Source organism: Carcharodon carcharias, chromosome 7 (assembly GCF_017639515.1).
Source record: "Carcharodon carcharias isolate sCarCar2 chromosome 7, sCarCar2.pri, whole genome shotgun sequence".
Classification (NCBI taxonomy): Eukaryota; Metazoa; Chordata; class Chondrichthyes; order Lamniformes; family Lamnidae; genus Carcharodon; species Carcharodon carcharias.
In genome coordinates this window covers 106332582-106354189 of record NC_054473.1, presented here as the reverse complement: position 1 = coordinate 106354189, position 21608 = coordinate 106332582, and the positions used below count along the sequence as shown (strand labels likewise).

General features: G+C 44.4%; 1 protein-coding gene across 1 annotated transcript in view; it reads left to right on the top strand.

Annotated features, from left to right (window-relative positions):
* LOC121280028 (hydrocephalus-inducing protein-like) overlaps nucleotides 1–21608 on the top strand; it is a 478228-nt gene that overhangs the window by 364356 nt on the left and 92264 nt on the right. Inside the window, exons 16-17 of the mRNA XM_041191656.1 lie at nucleotides 15126–15226; nucleotides 16381–16516. Of these exons, the coding sequence (XP_041047590.1) occupies nucleotides 15126–15226; nucleotides 16381–16516 (237 nt within the window). The remainder of the gene's footprint in view (nucleotides 1–15125; nucleotides 15227–16380; nucleotides 16517–21608) is intronic.

Here is a 21608-nt window from a genome sequence, read left to right as displayed (position 1 = left end):
CTTCTTAATTCGACGGGGGAGTCCCGCCTGATTGTTTGTCCCTCTTACGCGGCTACGTTCGCGGCCGGATGTCCCTGGAGAGGGACCATGCGGTGTCTGCTGGCACACTCGAGGCCTTCCGTGCCCGGTGGGCACCGCGGGGACTGGGGTGTTTTGTTGACCCCTTTAATCACATTTTGATTTAAAGTTTGTAAGTTTCCTTTAAACTTTGCTCCTTGTTTTACAGCTGACCTGAATTAGGGGCTGTGCCTGATTTATCCCAATTTTGTTAATTTAGTTTAATTGTTTTGACTCTATAAGAGTTACATCTTCTTAATCTTCCTAGCCCTGCCGCTATGTCTTGGTGCTCCCCCGGCATCCACAGTGGAGGTGGAGGCAGCCTGCTGACTGCTATGCCCTGTTTGTGAAGACCTTGGCCCTGACCCTCTGGAGGGCCGAGACCTGGAGGACCCTGGCCTGCTTTGGGTGCCCTGCTGTGGGCCAGTTGCACCCTCCTCGATCCGTGGAGCTGGAACTGCAGGGCCACATGAAGAGGGGATTTGGATTGGCCGTAAGTTCCCGGAATTAGCGGGGTGAATGTCCCCCGGGTGTCGAGTTGCTGATCCCCCTCCCTATTGTTGCCCGACGGTCCCTGGCTGACTCCTTGAGGAGAAGCGGAAGCTGGAGTGAGATCGAGCTGCCCTGAAGTCCCCCTGTGTTGACATTGTTGTAGGCCAACAATGGCATCCGCGATGGAGTTCAGCCAGCACAGCAGTGCAGGACTAATGTCCTGGAACAAGGTCCCCATGGCGGCTGCCATTCTACCAGTGTTGATCTTGATGCGTTGGCATGCTGGTGCTATCATCTTGCACTGAAGGTGGACAGACTCCTCCACTGTCCCTTGCAATCTGAGGAGTGCACCAGACACCCCTTCCAGATAATCCCGTGATTATCTTTGCAGCTCCATCAAATGATTAAGTCCAGAGGCTCATCATCTGACTCGGGCTCAGTAGATTCCTTGCCTCCAGCAGTCTCTGAATGCCAGTGACCAAGGATGTTCCTGCCTTGCCTGCTGTGAACAGATTGTGTGGTGTGCTCACCAGATTGTGATACCAAGGCTACTCTACATCTAGGCCCCGCCGAGGTCTTTTCGCTGCGCTGGTGGAGGGTGTGGGTAAGTGCCATAATGGGTCTTTAACAGTGCTGATCTCAGGGTCCTCATCCAAGGTGCTCTCGGTGCTGGGGTCAGGGTCAAGGTTGCCTGAGGGCAACGTGGCAGATGTTCCTAGGACAAAAAATGGATGTTATTAGTGCTTGGCAACCACGTTGAACGCAGAATAGTGGACTCAGAGTAGCGTTGAGAGAGGGGAGAGATGGTGCAGGATCCTCATGTGGTTTATTGCCTCTGACCTCACTGTCACCGCAGGAACGGTCCACGTCCTCTCCAGCTAACTGCAATGCGCAACTCTCGAACAAAATGAGGGAGGACCTTAATGTCCAGCATCCAGCCCTGGTCTGAAACCTCTCCCAGTGATTGTGCGTGATCTTGTCTTGCATAAACACTGATGGAGAGAATGTGAACAAGGCCCATGCCAGGCCAAATGAGAAGAATGCTAGGCGTGCATGCGTGCTGAGTGCTAAGGATCTCCAGGCGGACAGAGTCCTCCAACGTCTCTTGCGCTCTGAGGAGTGCACCAGAAACCCCTTGCAGATAATCCCATGATTATCTTTGCAGCTCCACCAAATGATTAAGTCCAGCGGCTCATCATCTGATTCAGGCTCAGCAGACTCCTTGCCTCCAGCAGTCTCCGAATGCTGATGACCAAGGATGCCCCTGTTTTGCCCGCTATGGAACAGATTGTGTGGTGTGCTCATCAGGTCATGATTCTGAGGCTACTCTACAGAGCAGAGATGGCCAGTGCTGGGCTGTAAGCATTGAGAAGTGTGCCCGTAGCTGCATTTTAAATATAACGCCTGACCTGAGGAAGTGGTGAGGTAACGGCATGGTGGGCCAATCAGAGGCCACCTGCCAGCGATCTGGCATGTTTCCCGTGACTACATAATTTATGAGGTGGGAAGGGGATGCTATGGTGCAAAAACCCACCATTGCGTCCGATGGGTAAAATGTCAATTTTCACTCCTCCTTCCACACTTTGTGCAAATCTGGGACGATTTCACCTATTGTCTTTTATCATAAGCCTATACATTATATAGCAATCCTGCAGTGTACAATTTTTTTCAATTTCAATATGAATTAAAATCCTTCAAATTTTCTCTCCATCAGTTTAGGTTTATTTATTTTAACCAACATACTGTATATTCCCAACAAGACCTCTTTTTTTTTATTCATTCATGGGATGTGGGCATCGCTGGCTGGGCCAGCATTTATTGCCCACCTCTCATTGCCTTTGAGAAGATGGTGGTGAGCTGCCTTATTGAACCGTTGCAGTCCAGGTACACCCATAGTGCTGTTAGGGAAGGAGTTCCAGGATTTTGACCCAGTGACAGTGATAGAATGGCAATATATTTCCAAGTCATTTTGGTGTGTGGCTTGGAGAGGGGAACTTCTATGTGGTGGTGTTTCCATGTGTCTGCTGCCCTTGTCTTTCTAGATGGTAGCAGTCATGAGTTTGGAAGGTGCTATCTAAGAAGGCTTGATGAGTTCCTGCAGTGCATCTTGTAGATGGTACACAGTGCTGCCACTGTTTGTCGATGGTGGAGGGAGTGAATGTTTGTAGATGAGGTGCCATTTCAGTAGGCTGCTTTGCCCTGGATGGTGTCAAGCGCCTTGACTGTTGTAGGAGCTGCACACATCCAGGCAAGTGGAGAGTATTCCATCATACTCCTGACTTGTGCCTTGTAAATGGTGGACAGGCTTTGGGGTGGGTCAGGAGGTGCGCAGTGCAAGATTCCCAGCCTCTGACCTGCTTTTGTAGCCACAGTATTTATATGGCTAGTCCAGTTCAATTTCTGGTCAGTGGTAACCCTCAGATGTTGATATCGGGGATTCAGTGATGCTAATGCCATTGAATGTCAAAGGGCGATGGTTAGATTGTTGGAGATGGCCATTGCCTGGCACTTGTGTGAAAGGAACGTTACTTTCCACTTGTCAGCCCAAGCCTGGATGTTGTCCATGTCTTGCTGCATTTGGACATGGACTGCTTCAGTATCTGAGGAGTTGTGAATGCTACTGAACATTGTGTAATCATCAGCAAACATCCCCACTTCTGACCTCATGATGGAAGGAAGGCCATTAATGAAGCAGCTGAAGATGGTTGGGACTAGGACATTGTTGGGGCTAGAATTTAAAGGCAGTCCTGAGGCAGTACAGACCATGCTACAGGTCTATGCCTGGCACTCATTTCTTGGTCCTGATCTAGGGAGGTGGAAGGCCTGGCCATGCAGTGTTGGTCATGCACAGCATGGTGTACAGGACATGGTTAGTCCTGGGGGTTGGTGGCTTGATATTGGGCAAACTGTCACGGCCAGAAGAAGCACCTGCACCCAGTAGAGGGGGTTCCCTGTAGGTCATGGTATATATGGCCTCAAGCTGGGTAGGGGTGAGGTTGATATGGGGCATGGGGACATCGACAGAAAACAGCTTGGGGGAGGACAGGAATCTTGACTACAATGAAGGTGGCCTTCAAGGTTAAAGAGGGAGGCAGGAGAGTGATCGGAGGAATGGAAATTTGGACATGGCGAGGATCAAAGAGGATAGGAGAGAATTGGACAGTAACAGGATGAGTTTGGTATCAAAGTAGAATTGGAGTAACAGCATCTCGACAGCCCGATGGAATGACGCAGTAGAAAAATAAGTTTGGAAAAAATCATTAGAGGAAGGGTCTGAGGGCTTGAGGGAGGAGTCAGCTACTGCACTCTTGGGCCGATTGAAAGGACACCCTAATAATTACCAGTTCAGGACAGCTGAGACATGCTGGAAGAGTCAAATGCCAGTTGAAGGATTTGGTCACTTTAGTTTGTGGTGTGCATTCTTGCTAGGAGCCCCAGCTGTAGGACGTATGCAGCAAACTCCAAATGACCCTTCACATTGCAGTTGAAATGTGCAGGGCTTACAGCATTCAAAGCTTACAGTCGTTAAATTAGTTCAAGGCTGGGCTCTAGTCTACTACAAAGGAGACAGCTTGACAGTGCCCTGACTGAGATTGATAGCACATGGCTGTGCTCACCCAGATCCAATGCCCTTTGTGAATGCGCTGTTATGTCTGGAGCTGTGTGGAGATGGGAGTGGATGGGGGGGAGATGGGGGAAGCTTAGCTGTCTGTGGTCCTTCAGGATGTGCTTCAGCCTCAAGGGAGGACCTAGGACTGGAATGTATGGAATTAGGGAAGCCCAAGGGCTTCACAACAACTTCCTAGCTTGGCGATGGAAGGTGATCATTTCAGGATAAGTTGCAGTCATGTCTCTAATCTATTTTTCCACAGACATAATGTTGCCTCCTTTATGGCTTTGATGCAACCGGGGAGGAGAGGAAAGGCCCGTCGCTGTCTGGCAGGGTTAAAGGAGGACCCTCACCCTCAGGAACGTTAGCTAGTGGGGCCCCATAAAGACCCAGAAGCTCAAGAGGAGAGACCAATTCCACGGAGGCATGTGGTACCGAAGATGCCTCTCATACCTGGAGTTGAAGAAGAGACATGCCACAGACTCTTTTGCTTCTTAAAGGATGTGGTGGCCTACATCTGCCAAATTCTTTGGAGGATCTGACGCCACGGGAACTGGGAGGCCCTCCAGTGCCAATTGCTCTAAAGGTGACTGCCGCACTCAACGTTTTTTGCAAACAGCTCGTTCTAGGGCTCTACAGGGGACCTCTGCAGAATATTGCAATCCTCCACTCAAAAATGCATAAAAGAGTTCACCGATGCCCTTTTCAATAAGACACACAGTTACATCCAGTTCTTCCTGGATGAAGCCAGCTAGGCTACTATAGCAGTGGGATTTGCAGCGATCTCCAGCTTCCCACAAGCACAATGTGCCATTGACTGTATACATGTGGTCTTAAGAGCTTCCTGGCAGCAGCCACATTTCAGCAATAGGAAAGAGTTCCACTCTCTCAATGTACAGCTGGTCTGCAACCACCAGAAGCAGATAATGCAGGTATGTGCAAGATACCCTGGGAGCTCACCTGATTCTTACATCTTGAGTCACTCCCAGATGCTACAGATCTTCGAGGGCCCTCAGCACATTCAGGGTTGGCTCATCAGTGATAAAGGCTATTGGCCAAAGGCATGGCTATTAACACCCATTTGGCGGCCCAGAGAAGACTTCAGAGGAGATACACAATGTGGCTCATTCTGCTACATGCTCTTCGATTGAGCAGACCATTGGCATGTTGAAAATGCATTTCAGATTTCTGGACCGATTGGGCGGCACTCTCCAATACTCTCCGCAGAGGTCTTGTTACAGACTGTGATGGGAGGAGTGTGCGGTTAATTCTAACCCCACTTCTCCACTGGTTGTAGCAATAGTTTAAATGTTTAATTCACCAACACAACTAGCCAATAATACTGTTATTCCCAGCATAAAATGACTGTAACCAGGCTTCTTTCAGTAAACACAAAAGAATTGATTTTAATAAAACAAACTACTTTTTAAAAAGATAAGTTAATAGGCAGGTTAACATACAAGTTGTAGTTTAGAAGTGTAACAATTTTCCCCTTTTTAAAAAAAACATATATTTGAGCCCCCATACAGTCACACATAAACACAAACAGGACAAAACAAACAGAGTCCCCTCCAGAAGCTGGAGTATGGGAAAGTTTCTTTTGAAAGTATAAAACTTGATGAGATCTTGACGCCGTTGATCTAACAGAATTCTGGTCACTATGGGCAGAATTTTACCGTCCCGTTTTGGCAGGGACGGGGCCATAAAATGCGGTGGGCCGTTATAAATCCCATTGACGACAGCGGGAATGTAAAATCCTCTCCTGTCGTAAAATTCTGCCGTATAGATCTGGAACTTCTTTCAGACAGATTTGTTGATGAAACTATCCTTGATGATTCTTACTTATCACAACTTTGCAGACTTTCAAAATAAAATAGTGGAGTTATCCTAAAGAGACATTTCTGAGGAAAGTTTAACTCACTCCAGACCACATACGACACAAAGGTGGAGCAGAGAGAGGAAAAGAGGGAGTCTTTATCTTGCAGCCTGCTTCTAAGACACCCTCACTCACTCTGATTGAGAGACTTAAAGACAAAGATGTTCAAAGAATACTTCTCTTCAGCCGGTTGTTTATAACCAATCAGCAAGAGCATTTAGCCTGGCAACAGCAGTTTTTTGTTAACTTAGAAATACAAAGTATCTCTGCCCTCAGCAGATGTTCCGGCTGGACATCCACCTTGACCTGTGGTTTCTTGAAGAATGGCATTTTAAACAGCCCAAATTAATATTACAAACTTTTAAAAATAACGCAGGAGGAAGAATGTTCAAAACTCAATGACCTTCAAATTTTCGAAAAATGATTTCCTCACAGATGTTCTGCATAATCATGGTTACAACAGCCTACACAACCTGGCACTCCAAAGAGGAGCATGAGTTACCACATGGAGTGATGGAGGAGCTGCATGTCTCCTCTGATGAGGAAGGCGCCGAAAGGGATGAAATCTAAGAGGGCGAGGATGATGATGCCCTACAGGGGAAGGCCATTGCATGGGCAAGATGAGGCATATGTGCCCATGAGATAAGGCTCCAGGGAGATGAAGAAGACAAGCTTATCCGAGTACATTTCACTTGTCCCTTTGATGCAGGGTAGACCTTAACATCTTCTTTGTTATCTTAAACATTTCAATGAAGGACAATAATCTCAGAATGAGTAATCAAAATCTTGCGTAATGAAGGCCTCATCTTTGGAAGGGTAAGCAGCCTATGGAGCATGTGGCCATTCTGTAATTGGATAAAAACTTCACCAGCACTCAATCTAAAGCAAGTAGACATCCTTTCAAGCACGCTCCACTGTTTCACTGCTTTTGGCAACCTTCAAGAGGCAGGAACAGCACTGCAAATATCAGTGCACTCATGGCAGTATGCCTGGAGTGTGGTAAAGCTCCAAAAAGAAAACAACCATCAATCATTGGTTATCGCTTGACCGTCTGAGGACTGATCTAAATCCACACAGCGGCTCTCCAAAGGCCATCTCTCATGCATGAATAATGTTCAGGCCTCATCCTCATACTGAGTACTAGGATGAGATCACTCTTCAGGACGCTGTGATCTGTCACTCTACATCATGGACGCAAGCCTGAGTCAAGTTACCTTGGTGTGCACAGAGTGCTTCAGCAGGACCATCGTCTAATCATTGTCAAGCACCCAGGATTCAGCCTTTGTTGGGTGCTTCCAAAGTTCTCGTCCAGAATTGCCTTGGCATCTGGGTGTGAAGCGGCCCAGTCAGCCTTGAGGCAGTATTTAAGGATTACTTAGTATCTTTGTTTACACTAAAGATCAATCGATAGATGTACTGGAGCTTATCTGTCATCCCATTTACATTCCTCCACATTTTCTCTCTACCAGATTGAGATGCATACAAGGAAGCCTAAGACACTGATGGCACTGTAACGATTAGAGAACCATGTTGATTGCCCTTATGAGAGCTAGCACAGGGATTATGTCAAGCCACGCTAGCTAGATCTTCAGATGAAAACTTGCATCCTCACATGTATTAGGCTAGCATCATGAGGCTAGGCACACACCTATACGATTGCATAGTCATGGCCGTCCAGCAAACATTTCAAGAGTCACCAAATGCGAATGAGGTCCATTGCTCTGCATCATGAGGGTGGAGAGTGGGAACTAATGTAAGGGTAATGCTTAGCTGTAAACGTGGCCACAAGTTAAAGCTGCAGGCTGGCATGAAAAGCTAAGGTTCCCAAGGATTATTTAAACTATAACTCACACTCAAACCTGACAGTCATTACATGGAAGTCATTGAAAAGTTCACTTCCTTGGAATGACTCCAAGGTTGTTGTAGGCATTTAAAACCTATAACAGCCACAGAGAACAGATTTCAGTGCAGCAGCATCAGGATAATAAAATACTTTCCAAAACCTATACTCATGAGGCCACATTATATGATCCTCTGGCGCAAGTCTTACATATGCGTTGTCCAGCTATCATATTCCTATAGCAACTAGATTTGCTCATGTCATTTTTGTGGACGTAAAGGCAACTGAATGAGCTGAGATTGAGCGAGACACCATAGAACTGAGGGACACGACAGGAGATTCTCGGGGGCGAGAGGTGGGGGGGTCATCTGTTACACTTGGATACAGGGGAGGCGATGGCGTAGTGATATTGTCATTAGACTGGTAATCCAGAGACCCAGGGTAATGCCCGAATCCCACCACAGCAGATGGTGGGATTTGAATTCAATAAAGACCCAGAATTAAAAGTCTAATGATAACCATGAATCGGTTGTTGAAAAAACCCAGCTTATTCACTAATGTCCTTTAGAGAAGGAAATCTGCCGTCCTCACCTGATCTGGCCTACATGTGACTCCAGACCCACAGCAACATGGTTGGCTTTCAAATGCCCTCTGAACAAGGGCAATTAGGGATGGGCAGTAAATGACGCCCAGATCCCATGAATGAAAAAAAATGACCTTGGAACATTACATTACATGGAAGAGCTATTCACTACCTGAGAGTTTGAGGCAGAAAAGCAAAATATATTCACACATGTGCAAAGTATGTACAGTAGTGAACACCTGTGCCACCATTAGGCTCTCACTACTTCTTAATTTTTCTTACCCTACTGCTACACTTAGATGCATCCCCGACAGTTACAGCAGCCTGCTTATTGCTGTGCCCTGTTGTCTGGGATGACCTAAGCATGCGTCCAGGAGGCCTGAGGCCCGAAGGGTCCCGGTCTGCTAAGGGCCCCCTGCTCAGGGGCAGGTGCACCCTCCTCACCTGACCTTTTGGAGTGGATGGGGTCACAGGCAGAGGGATTTGGAGTGGCTAGACGTTCTTCGAGTATCCTGTGTGGAGGCGCTCGGGGTGTCCGGCTGATGCTTCTCCCCCCTTTTTGCATGCCTGAGGGCCCCTGCCTGATGTCTTCTGAAGCCGGGGTGCCTGGAGTGTGATTGACGCGCCCCATCCCCCCCTCGCCTAGCCACTGATGGATTCCACTCATGGCTAGAGTGATGGTGTGCAGGTCCAAGTGCTTATCGGGCAGAAACTGCTGGACCAAGATCTCCGCTATGGACATCTCCTTTCCAAAGGTAACTTCAGTGCATTTGCATGCTGGAGCCACGACATCAGACAGAATGTGGATGGAATTTTCAGCCCATCATTCTGATCTGCTGATGGGCTCTGACAACCCTGCCTGATGTTCTCCTACCTGTCTTTGGAGCTCCAACATTTCTGTGAGGGCCGATTCCAGAGTCTCATCATTGGACTCTGATTCAGCAGGTGTCTGGTCTCCAGCAGTCCTATGAGTGTCAGAGACCTCGGCTGTCACTGCCTCCATCTTCTGTGGTACCATTTCTGTGCTGTGCTCACCAGATAGTGATTCTAGAATTAGGTTCCACAGAGGTGTGTGTCTCTGTGCTGGTGGAGAGTGCAGGTGAACACAGCAATGGGTTGTTCCTGGATACTTCCTCATCCAAGGTGCTGGTGGCTGGAGCTGACTGGCTATCTCCCTCCGCCTTTTCTTGCTGGTGGCTGTGATATAGAAAAGAGATAATTAATGCTTGGCTAGACAGTCACCTACATTAAAGAGCACTCATAGTCATTGTCCATGGATTGCTAATAACTACTGCTTGGACTCTGGCTTGTTGGGAGATGCCAATTTTGCCTTCCGCACAGCAATGATCCCTGTCCTTCCAGCCAGCTCTGCCACCTGCTCCTTGTAAGGGGTGAGTGGCCTTAACTTCAGCATACCTCCTCCTGTCTGGTTCTCTCCCTTTTTTTGTGGATGATCTTCTCCTGCATAAAGACAGATGGATTGACTGTGAGCACCACAATTGATAGAGCAGATCAGAAGCATGCATGCCTGCTGTGTGTGCTGAGTCCTCCCTAGTAAGGGATGTTACAAGAGATGATGATGTTGTAGTTTCTGTCCCTTCTGCAGTAGTGCGTGAGAATCCTGTGGTCTGTAACCCATAGACTGCCTGATTGCCTAACGAGCGTGAGTTTGGAGTGAGGAGAAGGTTGACTTACCCTGGCCGAGAGAAAGAGATCATTCATTCTTTTCCTGCACTGCAGTGCGGTCCTCTTCTGGGATCCACATGCGTGACCTCCTCCCAAGCTGGCGTGGTGAGATTGGTGGACCTCCTACTGCCATCTCTGGCATAGAGGACCTCCCGCAGGTGCTGGACTGCCAGGAGGAGTCTCTCTAGGCTGCTGTCACTGAACTTTGGGGCAGATGGTTTTGTTCTTCAGGCCGTCATTTCCAATAGATTCCCCTTACACCTGCCCTGCAGTGAGTGAGTGTGTGGCTTCCGTTTAAATATGGCACGTGGCTCTTTGACCCAATGTGGTAATGGCGAGGTGGACAAATCACTGCCCATCCCATCATGAGATTCGTTGAGCTCCTCGTTATGCATAAATAATAAGCTTGAAAGTGGATGATCAGGCGCGAGATCCTGCCTCACTGCCCAGCAGAAATCATGCCGCATTCCCAACCCACCACTGCACTTAATCTCCAGAATGAAAAATTCCTCCCTGCATCTTTGGAGCATCACCCATCAGCACCCCCAACTCCCACCTCTCTAGTTGCACATTGAAAATTGTGGTACCCGCTGCACCTGGTTTTAAGCCATGACTGTAAATGGTCAGAAGGTGTCATAAAGTCTTTATGCACAGCAGACAACCTTTAAGCCCATTTAGTCCATGCTGGCTCTACATGGTGCAGTCCAATCAGTAAAATTCCCTGCTCTATCCCCATAGCCCTGCAGGTTTATATCCTTTAAGTGCCCATCCAATTTCCATTTGAAATCATAGATCATCTCTGCTTCTACCATCCTCGTGGGCAATGAGTTCTAGGCGCACATTGCACATCTAAATTGGCAGCATTTGATCCCAGTGAGTACTATCTGTCACCAGCAGTAAAAAGTTGAAAAATTACTTTGAACAGAATGAACAAGTTCATGATTTTGGAGATTTTGGTCAGTTGAGAGAAATACAATTCAACTAGTGGTGAGTAATCTATTTTTCAGCTTCATCCCATTTTCGTCAGTGAGTCAAATAATCTCAAAATCTCCAGCTCTTATTGAAATGTACTATGCTAATAATTTCTGAGAAATCCTCACTTTATCTTAGCAGCAGTTTCTCAGAGGAGAGATTTATTTTTTGAGAGCTCTCTTGTGACCTTGGCATTAGCTCGTATCCATGTAGATATGTCAGAAATTCAGTTGGAGTTGTGAAGCTCAGTAAAAGAACTTAAACTGAATTTAAACAAAGTATCATTCCCATACATATGTAACTATTAAGCATACCATAGGACCTTTGTCAAAATATCAATTGTAATGAATGTTGTGGGGGTGAGATTGGTCTTTGTGGTACTGCAGAACAGTAGTGAATTGCAAAACAAAAACAAAAATACCTGGAAAAACTCAGCAGGTCTGACAGCATTTGCATGGGGCGACACAGTTAACGTTTCGAGTCCGTATGACTCTTCAACAGAACTAAGGAAAAGTAGAAAAGAGGTGAAATATAAGCTGGTTTAAGTGGGGGGTGGGACAGGTAGTGCTGGATAAAGGGCCAGTGATAGGTGGAGATAGCCAAAAGATGTCATAGGCAAAAGGACAAAGAAGTGTTGAAGCTGGTGATATTATTTAAGGAATGTGATACTAAAGGTACAGATAGCCCTGGTGGGGGTGGGGTGGGGGGAAGGGATCGAAACAGGCTAAAAGGCAGAGATAAAACAATGGATGGAAATGCATTTAAAAATAATGGAAATAGGTGGGAAAAGAAAAATCTATATAAATTATTGGAAAAAAAGGGGATCAGAAAGGGGGTGGGGATGGAGGAGAGAGTTCATGATCTAAAATTGTTGAACTCAATATTCAGTCTGGAAGGCTGTAGAGTGCCTATTCGGAAGATGAGGTGCTGTTCCTCCAGTTTGTGTTGAGCTTCGCTGGAACAATGCAGCAGGCCAAGGGTGGACATGTGGGCATGAGAGCAGGGCGGAGTGTTGAAATAGCAAGCGACAGGGAGGTCTGGGTCATGCTTGCGGACAGACTGAAGGTGTTCCGCAAAGCGGTCACCCAGTCTGCGTTTGGTCTCTCCAATGTAGAGGAAACCGCATTGGGAGCAGCAAATGCAGTATATTAAATTGAGGGAAGTGCAAGTGAAATGCTGCTTCACTTGAAAGGAGGGTTTGGGCCATGGACAGTGAGGAGAGGGGAAGTAAAGGGGCAGGTGTTGCACCTTCAAAGATTGCATGGGAAGGTGCCGTGAGAGGGGGTTGAGGAGTAGGGGGTGATGGAGGAGTGGACCAGGGTGTCCCAGAGGGAACAATCCTGCGGAATGCCACCGGGGGGGATGAAGGGAAGATGTGTTTGGTGGTGGCATCATTCTGGAGTTGGCAGAAGTGGCGGAGGATGACCCTTTGAATGCGGAGGCTGGTGGGGTGATAAGTGAGGACAAGGGGGACCCTATCATGGTGCTGGGAGGGAGAGGAAGGGGTGAGGGCGGATGCGCGGGAGATGGGCCGGACACGGTTGAGGGCCCTGTCAACCAACGTGGGTGGAAAACCTCAGTTAAGGAAGACATGTCAGAGGAACTGTTTTTGAAAGTGGCATCATCAGAACAGATGTGACGGAGGTGAAGGAACTGAGAGAATGGGATGGAGTCCTTACAGGAAGCGGGGTGTAGTCGAGATAGCTGTGGGAGTCGGTAGGCTTGTAATGAATATTGGTGGACAGTTTACCACCAGAAATTGAGACAGAGAGGTCAAGGAAGGGAAGGGAAGTGGCAGAGATGGACCATGTGAAAATGAAACGGACTCAAAACATTAACTGTGTTCCTCTCCGCAGATGCTGTCAGACCTGCTGAATTTTTCCAGGTATTTTTGTTTTTGTTTTGGATTTCCAGCGTCCGCAATTTTTTGCTTTTATTTTAGTAGTGAATTGCAATCTGTTTTAACAACCTATTGAGGTGAGTCGAAGTTAAAATAGAGCCTGCTGTAGAATAAACTGCCGAGGATTCAGATTGCCTGTTTTGCACTACCACCGAAGCTGTTGAAATGGTTCCAGGCTAAGGTCGAACACCAGCACTGATGTACTGGGCTCAGTGGCTTCTTTGTAAGCTGTATGATTTTGTGATTCCTGATTTTCACAACAATGCATGAGTTTTGGAAAATACTTGCGCAGGGAACTGATTCTGCATCCTATAAAGTCGATAATCTAATGCAAGGTGTTGTTCACTCTATTTAACCTTATTTTATCCGTGTCAAAAATTACAGAGCTCACCAGAAGCAATATCAGCATTTTATTTTATCTTTCCTCTATTGGAGCAGGTTTCTATTTAAAAAATGGAGTCATGAAGAGACTAATCCTATTATTATAAAGGGCTAAGATGTGCTTCTAGAGAGGGAATGGTTTGAGGGGTTGGTGAGAAGATATGTACATAGGAACATAGGTTTTTGTGGAATAGTGACAACATTTTTCTGCTCCAAGGATTATTATATTCTATAAATTTTTGGTTCCATTTTTTGCAGTGGTGGCATTAAGAGATCCTCAGTCAAAAATATAGCTGCCCCTACTCTGGGCCAATGACATGTTTTAACCCCATGCTCATAAAAGTATCAGTGCATGGTTTCTAAGTCAGATGTTGATGTAATGCTCGTCTTACAAATTTTGAGTCTCTGTACAGCATTCCTCTACGATCAGGAATTTAATTTTAGTGCCCAATATCATTGTGTGGTAGCCTGACCCAGAGGTCTTAACAATGAAACAATGTTAGATGACATTGGGGATTTCACATCAATGCTTCCTCTAATTTCTCTTGCTTGTGTGGCCTGCTTGTTGCACTGTGTTAAGATTGCCGCTCAGCCATGCATACATGTACCTTTTCAAGCATGCTGGTTGCACACAGCCTGTTTGTTCCCTGTACACTATGTTCCTATTGCTACGAGGCCGTGCACCCGTGCCTCTTAGAGAGAACATTGCTCCACATGCGCTTCTCAGCCTTCTGAAAAACAAACTAATTAACATTAGTGAGATGAGGCAAGTAAAAAATTAATAAGTTGATTTATTTTACAAACAAATGAATGAATGGAGTAACGTTTTATCATAAATTTCATCCTATTTTAGCTTATTGTCATGATCTCTGTAGTAGATGACACATATATTTATAGTACCTAACTATTGAATATTGAAATAAACCTGCCACAGGGGAAAATACAGCCTCAGCTTCAGCAAAAATACAGGTGGAATAAAGTTAGATGCAATGTTAGGGCTAGTCATGGTCTGTTTTTTTTTCTTTAAATTCATTTATTTTGATAGATACGTAACACTGTGAATGTCTTAGTTAAGGCAAAGCAGCTTTTTATGTGGTAGTCGTTTTAGACAAAGCAGATCATATGTCTCAAATTGACACTCTAGATTACTGCTAATCTTTTTGATTCACCATGTAATTAGCAGATGGTAAAGCTTGCATATTACTGTAGATGTCACACAGTGCATGATGACTTCTTACCAGCTTTTAACAACTTTTGTTCAACAGATGCATTGTTCCTACTTTGGAGGTGGTTAACCCACACATTGATCTTGGACGTTGCTTTCTCAAATACGGGGGCTGTCCCCAAAGGAAGTGGCGCGGGACTCTCACTGGCACTTCAGCTGGGTGGCGATATCCCTGCCACCTGGATTAAATTCTGCCTATGGGGGTGAATCTGGTCTTGAAGTCCATGGCAAAGAACATTGTGCGGGATAGTAAATGTACTGCTAATTGGCCATTGCCTGTTTTGCATTGCTGCTGAAGATCAATTTTCCCCTCACATGGTGTCTGACTTCTTATCTACATCTCCTGTATCTAATTTGTTTTGTGGATAGTAAAATTTAATAGAAAGATTTTAATATAAATTATGCCAAAGTTCTTTCATAGCCAAGACAAGGGTGTTAATCTGTGCTAAACTCCGCAGTCGGGCATGGATTGTTAATTGTCATACTTCCATCTTTTTTCCTAGGTGTCATTTTGCTCCAACACTGCAAAGAAATATGAACTGGCCCTCATTGTAGAGGTTGAGAATGTTGGCCTGGAAGTGCTAGCAATCCCCATTGTAGCAAGGTAACTTCCCCTTTCATTCATCCTGTGCATATGGATAAAATGGGCCAAGAATGTGAATTAAATTGCGTGCAGAAAGCCATCAATTGTTCTTCTCAATATAATACATTGCAAATACAGCTTGTACAGTGATATTATTTTAGATCATTTATCAACCAGTTAGAACTTAAAACTGTAAATTAAAACAAACTTCAGTATCATTGAAAATGAAAATGACCCCGTTTCTGTTACAGCCATCAATCCACAATGTCAATTTTACACTCAGGAGGCTAGTTAAAAATCTATTTCAGTGTGTCCAGTGATATATGGCAAATGAACCATATTCTACCTCCAGTCACCAGTGGAATCCTAGTGCAATGTATGCAGCAGGATCAAAGGAGGAGAATATGGTTGTTCTTAATGTCTTTGTGGTGGGGAGCAGGGGACATTGTGGGGAATGCTAGAACAAGTGATTCAGGCTGCTAATTTCAGTGAAGCTGTTTTGGAGGTACTGTAATGAGAGGTCTTGAAAATAAGTGTGTCTGACCTGAATCAACCACAAAATTAACAACCGGGTCACAACCTGGGAGGAGGTGGCAGAAAGGGTCAATACAAACTTGGGAACAGGTGAGCATGAAATTTACTCATCTGAAAAGTTGCTGTGGTAGATGTGCCAACATTTAGTTGAATTTATTAATATTGCCTTGCATTTTAACTGCAAGGTTGTCATAGCAGACTTCTTGTAGAAGTACCATGAATATCTAGTGAAGGTGCACTGAGGAAAACTGGGCTGGTTCTTGACAGTGTAATGCTAGCAGGTGGAAATATTGAAATAAACCTGCCACAGGGGAAAATACAGCCTCAGCTTCAGCAAAAATACAGGTGGAATAAAGTTAGATGCAATGTTAGGGCTAGTCATGGTCTGTTTTTTTTTCTTTAAATTCATTTATTTTGATAGATACGTAACACTGTGAATGTCTTAGTTAAGGCAAAGCAGCTTTTTATGTGGTAGTCGTTTTAGACAAAGCAGATCATATGTCTCAAATTGACACTCTAGATTACTGCTAATCTTTTTGATTCACCATGTAATTAGCAGATGGTAAAGCTTGCATATTACTGTAGATGTCACACAGTGCATGATGACTTCTTACCAGCTTTTAACAACTTTTGTTCAACAGATGCATTGTTCCTACTTTGGAGGTGGTTAACCCACACATTGATCTTGGACGTTGCTTTCTCAAGCACCCTTATCAATGCATGATAAAACTTCAGAACAGCAATGACCTTCCAGCATGTTATGGGCTAGTTCCACAGGTTAGTGCTAATTAAAATGAATAGCTGCTGGTGTTATGATGTCAGAGAGGTTATTGTATAAAGTGATAGGGAGATATGTTTTTTTAATGGAAGAAGCCATAACTTGATGTGTGCAATAAGAGAAGTGGCTACTATTGGCTAGATGACCCAATGCAGCAATGTGCAAAAACACACTGGATCGCAGGATGACAGGAAGCATTTTCATCCTCTCCAGTGCTTGCCATCAGAGTGCATTTTCCTTTAGTGATGTTACCTGGGGGAGACACTGAACGCAGACCCAGAATTAGTTTGCAAGCCACCAACAGTTACTCTCACTCGCACAAAGTTGAAGATGATAAAAATAACATTTATACAAGGCAAGACAACAAACAAAATATGGATAGTTGCAGTTTACACTAATATTTTTGGTTCTGTATAACATTGTTAGAGGGTTAGAGCCCTGAACTGTCCTTTAAGAGATAGGCTAGGATTTTCAGGCCCTGCTGTAGGCAAGAATGGAAAATTTAGAGAGCCAACCAGAAGTCCATTGACTTTTGGTGGCACTGAAAAATCCCGCCCATAATCTGGGGAGAGGATCCTGTGTATTATAATAAATCTTATCAATTTTAATTGACTGTGACCACATTCAAAACTGGTAGTTTTGGCTTAATAGTCACAACATGCACAGAGGTTAGTAAAACCTGTGTTGTCTAGAAACTAGAAGAGTTCAATCTGTACGCTGCATATGAACCAATCCACATGTGATATATTCCATGATGCTAACAGAAGAAAGGTTTGAGTAACTTCATAAATACAGAACATGTACTGATGACTGAATGATGTTATAGTTTTTTTTATATTTAGAAAAGGATTAAAGTAGAAAGTGAGCAATTATAGACCAGCATTAATTTAGAAGCAATAATTTGTGTTGCACGCATATTCTATAACAACTTTTAGGTGGTAATTGAATGGTGGACAGTGAGTAATCAATGGATATAATTATTTCAGATTCAGAAGGCAATTTACAGAGATTTACTTGTGGGTATTTCAAAGAAGTTTAAGGATTATGGAATTAAGTTAAATTAGCTGGATTGTGAACAGGCTTGCCAAGTGGAAACAGAGTGTGAAAATACATGGAGAGAAGAAAGGCAGATTTCCAGTAGGTTCTACTGGGCGCCACCTGTTGTTCATGCTACTTAAAATAATTTTGAGGAGAATGGGTAGAATCATGAGTGACCCTAAGACAGGACCAGAAGTGAGCAGGACTTCCACTCGGAGGTGGGACTGTTGGTCATGCACAGTCATGTGGCAGCAAATTGCTCTGCACAATCGAGGATTATGGCCAATTGTGCATCGTGGGCAGCCAGAAAGTCACTGACCCTGCCACTACCTTATGGGGTTGAAGATCTGTGCACTATATATTAATGGCACTTCGACAGGAATTCACTCCCTTCAAGCCAGCAGCATCATTCTGCATTTCTGAGAGGAGGACTTTGAATTGAAATTGCTGTCACCCCTTCCCCACCTGCCACACCTTGATCTCTGGGCAACTGTCACGCTCTTGTCCCTCGGACATCCTGGCCTTGACCTGCTTTGATAGCTGCCACCCCAGCTCAGTGCAGCAGCTCGGCCTCCTCTCCCCTGGACCAACCAATTTCCCCACACAAGAAAAGCGGCTCGTACTCATTTCAAATCCACCAGGAAGACCACCTTGTCTGCTGCAAGCTGCTTTTAACCAGTCATAAATCTGAAGGCACCTGTTTCTCGTTTGCTACCAACTTAATCACAAATTGTTTAATAATACAATTTAACCTGGCTTTCGTGTAGTTTACTGGGGATGATAATTCATTAAAATAGGTTCCCACCGCTCACGGTCAGGAACCTCAATCCACCTATATTCCACCACCAACTTAATTCCCAACTTAAGTCCCATCATCAGGAAGATGACATTTTGCATTCTGCACAGTTACATGCCCTGCCCACCCTGTTTCCTGATCCTGGAAACTTCACTAGATTCTGTCCAATATTTCTTGTATATAGATTCTGATGACATTGCTACATTGTAAGAAGATTCAGAATAGCAGGAGATTAAGGGCTAGAATTGTAGTTTTTGAGGAATAGAACTGAATTTAACTTTGATAGGGAAGAGAACATTCAGAGGATAATGATGGAAATGTACGAAGGCAATTTGACTTGGGCTAGGAGTGCAGATATTTCAAGTGGCCTTAAAGAAGTGGCTAGTGAGATAGTTGGTGCATTGGTTTTAATTTCCTGGAACTCCCTAGATTTGGGAAGGTTCCGTTAGATTGGAGGATAGCAAATGTAAATCCATTATTCAAAAAGGAAAGGAGACAGAAAGCGGGAAACTACAGGCCAGTTAGCTTAACATTTGTCAGAGGGAAAATGTTAGAAGCTTGGATAAGTTCAAGGTAATCAGGCAGAGTCAACATGGTTTTGTGAAAGGGAAATCATGTCTAATCAACTTATTGGAGCTTTTTGAGGAAGTAATGTGCTGTAGGTAAAGGGGAACCGTACTATACTTAGATTTCCAGAAGGCATTTGATAAAGTGCCGCATCAAAGGTCATTGCATAAAATAAAAGCTCATGGTATAGGAGGAAACATATTGGCATGAATAGAAGATTGGCTTGCTAACAGGAATCAGAGAGTAAGCATAAATGGGTCTTTTTCAGGTTGGCAAGATGTAACCAGTGGTGTGTCAAAGGCATCAGTGCTGGGACCTCAACTGTTTACAATTTATATTGATGACTTGGATGAAGGGATGGATGGGATAGTTACCAAATTTGCTGATGACACAAAGATAGGTAGGAAAGTATGTTGTGACGAGGACATAAGGAGGCTACAAGAAGATATAGATAGGATAAGTGAATGGGCAAAGATCTGGTAAATGGAGTATAATGTGGGAAATTATGAAATTGTCCATTTTGACAGGAAGAATAAAAGAGAAGCATATTATCCAAATGGTGAGGGTTTGCAGAGCTCTGAGATACAGAGGGATCTGTGTGCCATAGTGCATGAATCACAAAAGGCTAGTATGCAGGTACAGCAAGTAATTAGGAAAGCTAACAGAATGTTATCATTTATTGTAAGAGGAGTTAAATTCAAAAGTAGGGAGGTTCTGCTTCAGTTGTACCGAGCACTAGTGAGATCACATCTGGAGTACTGAGTCATCTTATTTAAGGAAGGATGTAAATGCATTGGAAGCAGTTCAGAGAAGGTTTACCAGACTAATACTTGGAATCGGCGGGTTGTCATAGAGTCATAGAGGTCTGCAGCACAGAAAAAGGCCCTTTGGCCCATCGAATCTGCGCCGGTCAAATGAGTTCCTAACTATTCTAATCCAATTTTCCAGCACTAGGTCCATAGCCTTGTATGCCATGGCATCGCAAGTGCACATCCAAATACTTCTTAAATGTTATGAGGGTTTCTGCCTCAACCACCCTTTCAGGCAGTGAGTCCCAGATTCCCACCACCCTCTGGGTGAAAAAAATTCTTCCTCACATACCCTCTAAACCTCCTGCCCCTTAGCTTAAATCTGTGCCCCCTGGTTATTGATCCCTCCACCAAGGGGAAGTTGTCTTATAAGGAAAGGTTGGACAGGCTAGACTTGTATCCACTGGAGTTTAGAAGAGTAAGAGGTGATTTGATTGAAACATGTAAGATCCTGAGGGCCTTGATAGGGTGGATGTGGAGAGGAAGTTTCCTCTTGTGGGAGAATCTAGAACTAGGGGTTGCTGTTTAAAAATAAGGGGTCACCCATTTAAAACAGAGATGAGGCAAAATTCTTTCTCCTGGAGGGTCGTGAGTCTTTGGAACGGTGGAAACAGAACCTTTGAATATTTTTAAGGCAGAAGTGGATAGATTCTTGATAAGCAAGGGGGCAATAGGTTATTGGGGGTAGATAGGATGCAGATTTGAGGTTACTATCAGATCAGCCATGATCGTATTAAATGGCAGAGCAGGTTCAAAGGGCCGAATGGCCTACTCGTGCTCCTTGTTCATACGTTCATATTAGTGTTTTCCTGAATATTAAACAGTAGGTGGGTTCCATATGAGTTCCTAGCCTTGCTGAAGGTGCCATGTCAAGGTTTCAACTCTAGTAAGGGTGAGCCACCCAAGTCTTAAATTCAGGCACCATTAAACAATGAGCCGAAGAATAGAACCAGCAGAGGCATATATGGTAGGTGACCAGTCTGTCTAGGCTAGACAATGGTGAATGGAACAGAGGTGCTGTATTTTCCATCAACAAAACTGAAATGAAGAATACTGTTCACCAAATAAAGGATTTCATAAATGAAACCCAACATTGGTATTTGTACAAAGATAAAATATTGCAATATTTGACAGGCAACACCAGTAATAGTAAAAACTCTAATTGGAACCAAAAATAGGAACAGCTTTGATTAAGTTTTGCAGATTGGTATCAGCAGCCTCTGCTCCAGCAATGGTTGTTGATTGTTTTTCTGGTAATCAATAGTTCTGAACTAAGAACAGAAACTAAATGAATTTTGTTCATTAAAACAAGTTAGATTTTGAAGTGAAAGCCAGTCTGGTTCAAAGACTTAGATGGATAAAAGTCAAGTAGCACTGACATTGATTCATTTAGTTAAATGTCAAACAAATGTGTGAATAAATTTGCAACAAATGTCAGACAGCGTGATTTCAAGTTCACTGTTTGTGACTGTGTGGAATGCAATCCCATCCTCAGCCTTATTTTCATATTTTCTGAAGTGCCACTGCCCCCTTGTTCCCAGAATTGTATTCACTCTTACAATATTGCTGTGATTTTCTTTTTGTCCTCATAAATCAATGTTTGGTTTTTGCAGGGCTGCATATGCAACTTAAAAACCATTTATGAAAAGTAATGCATGGTCCCTAAAGCTGCCAACAATGAGCTGTCGGCAATAAGTTGCCAGTAATGAGCACCCAGCAGTGCAAACTGCAGCAGAAATAGCACTGAGTAATCCCAAAGATAGGCTGCATTAAAGTAGCTCTGATAATGAAGTGCCACTGAATTTTGTAAAGCTAAGTAGAATTCTATAAAATTAACCCTAAACAAATATATTGAGTAGGACGAAGCTTAAAATCCTGAAT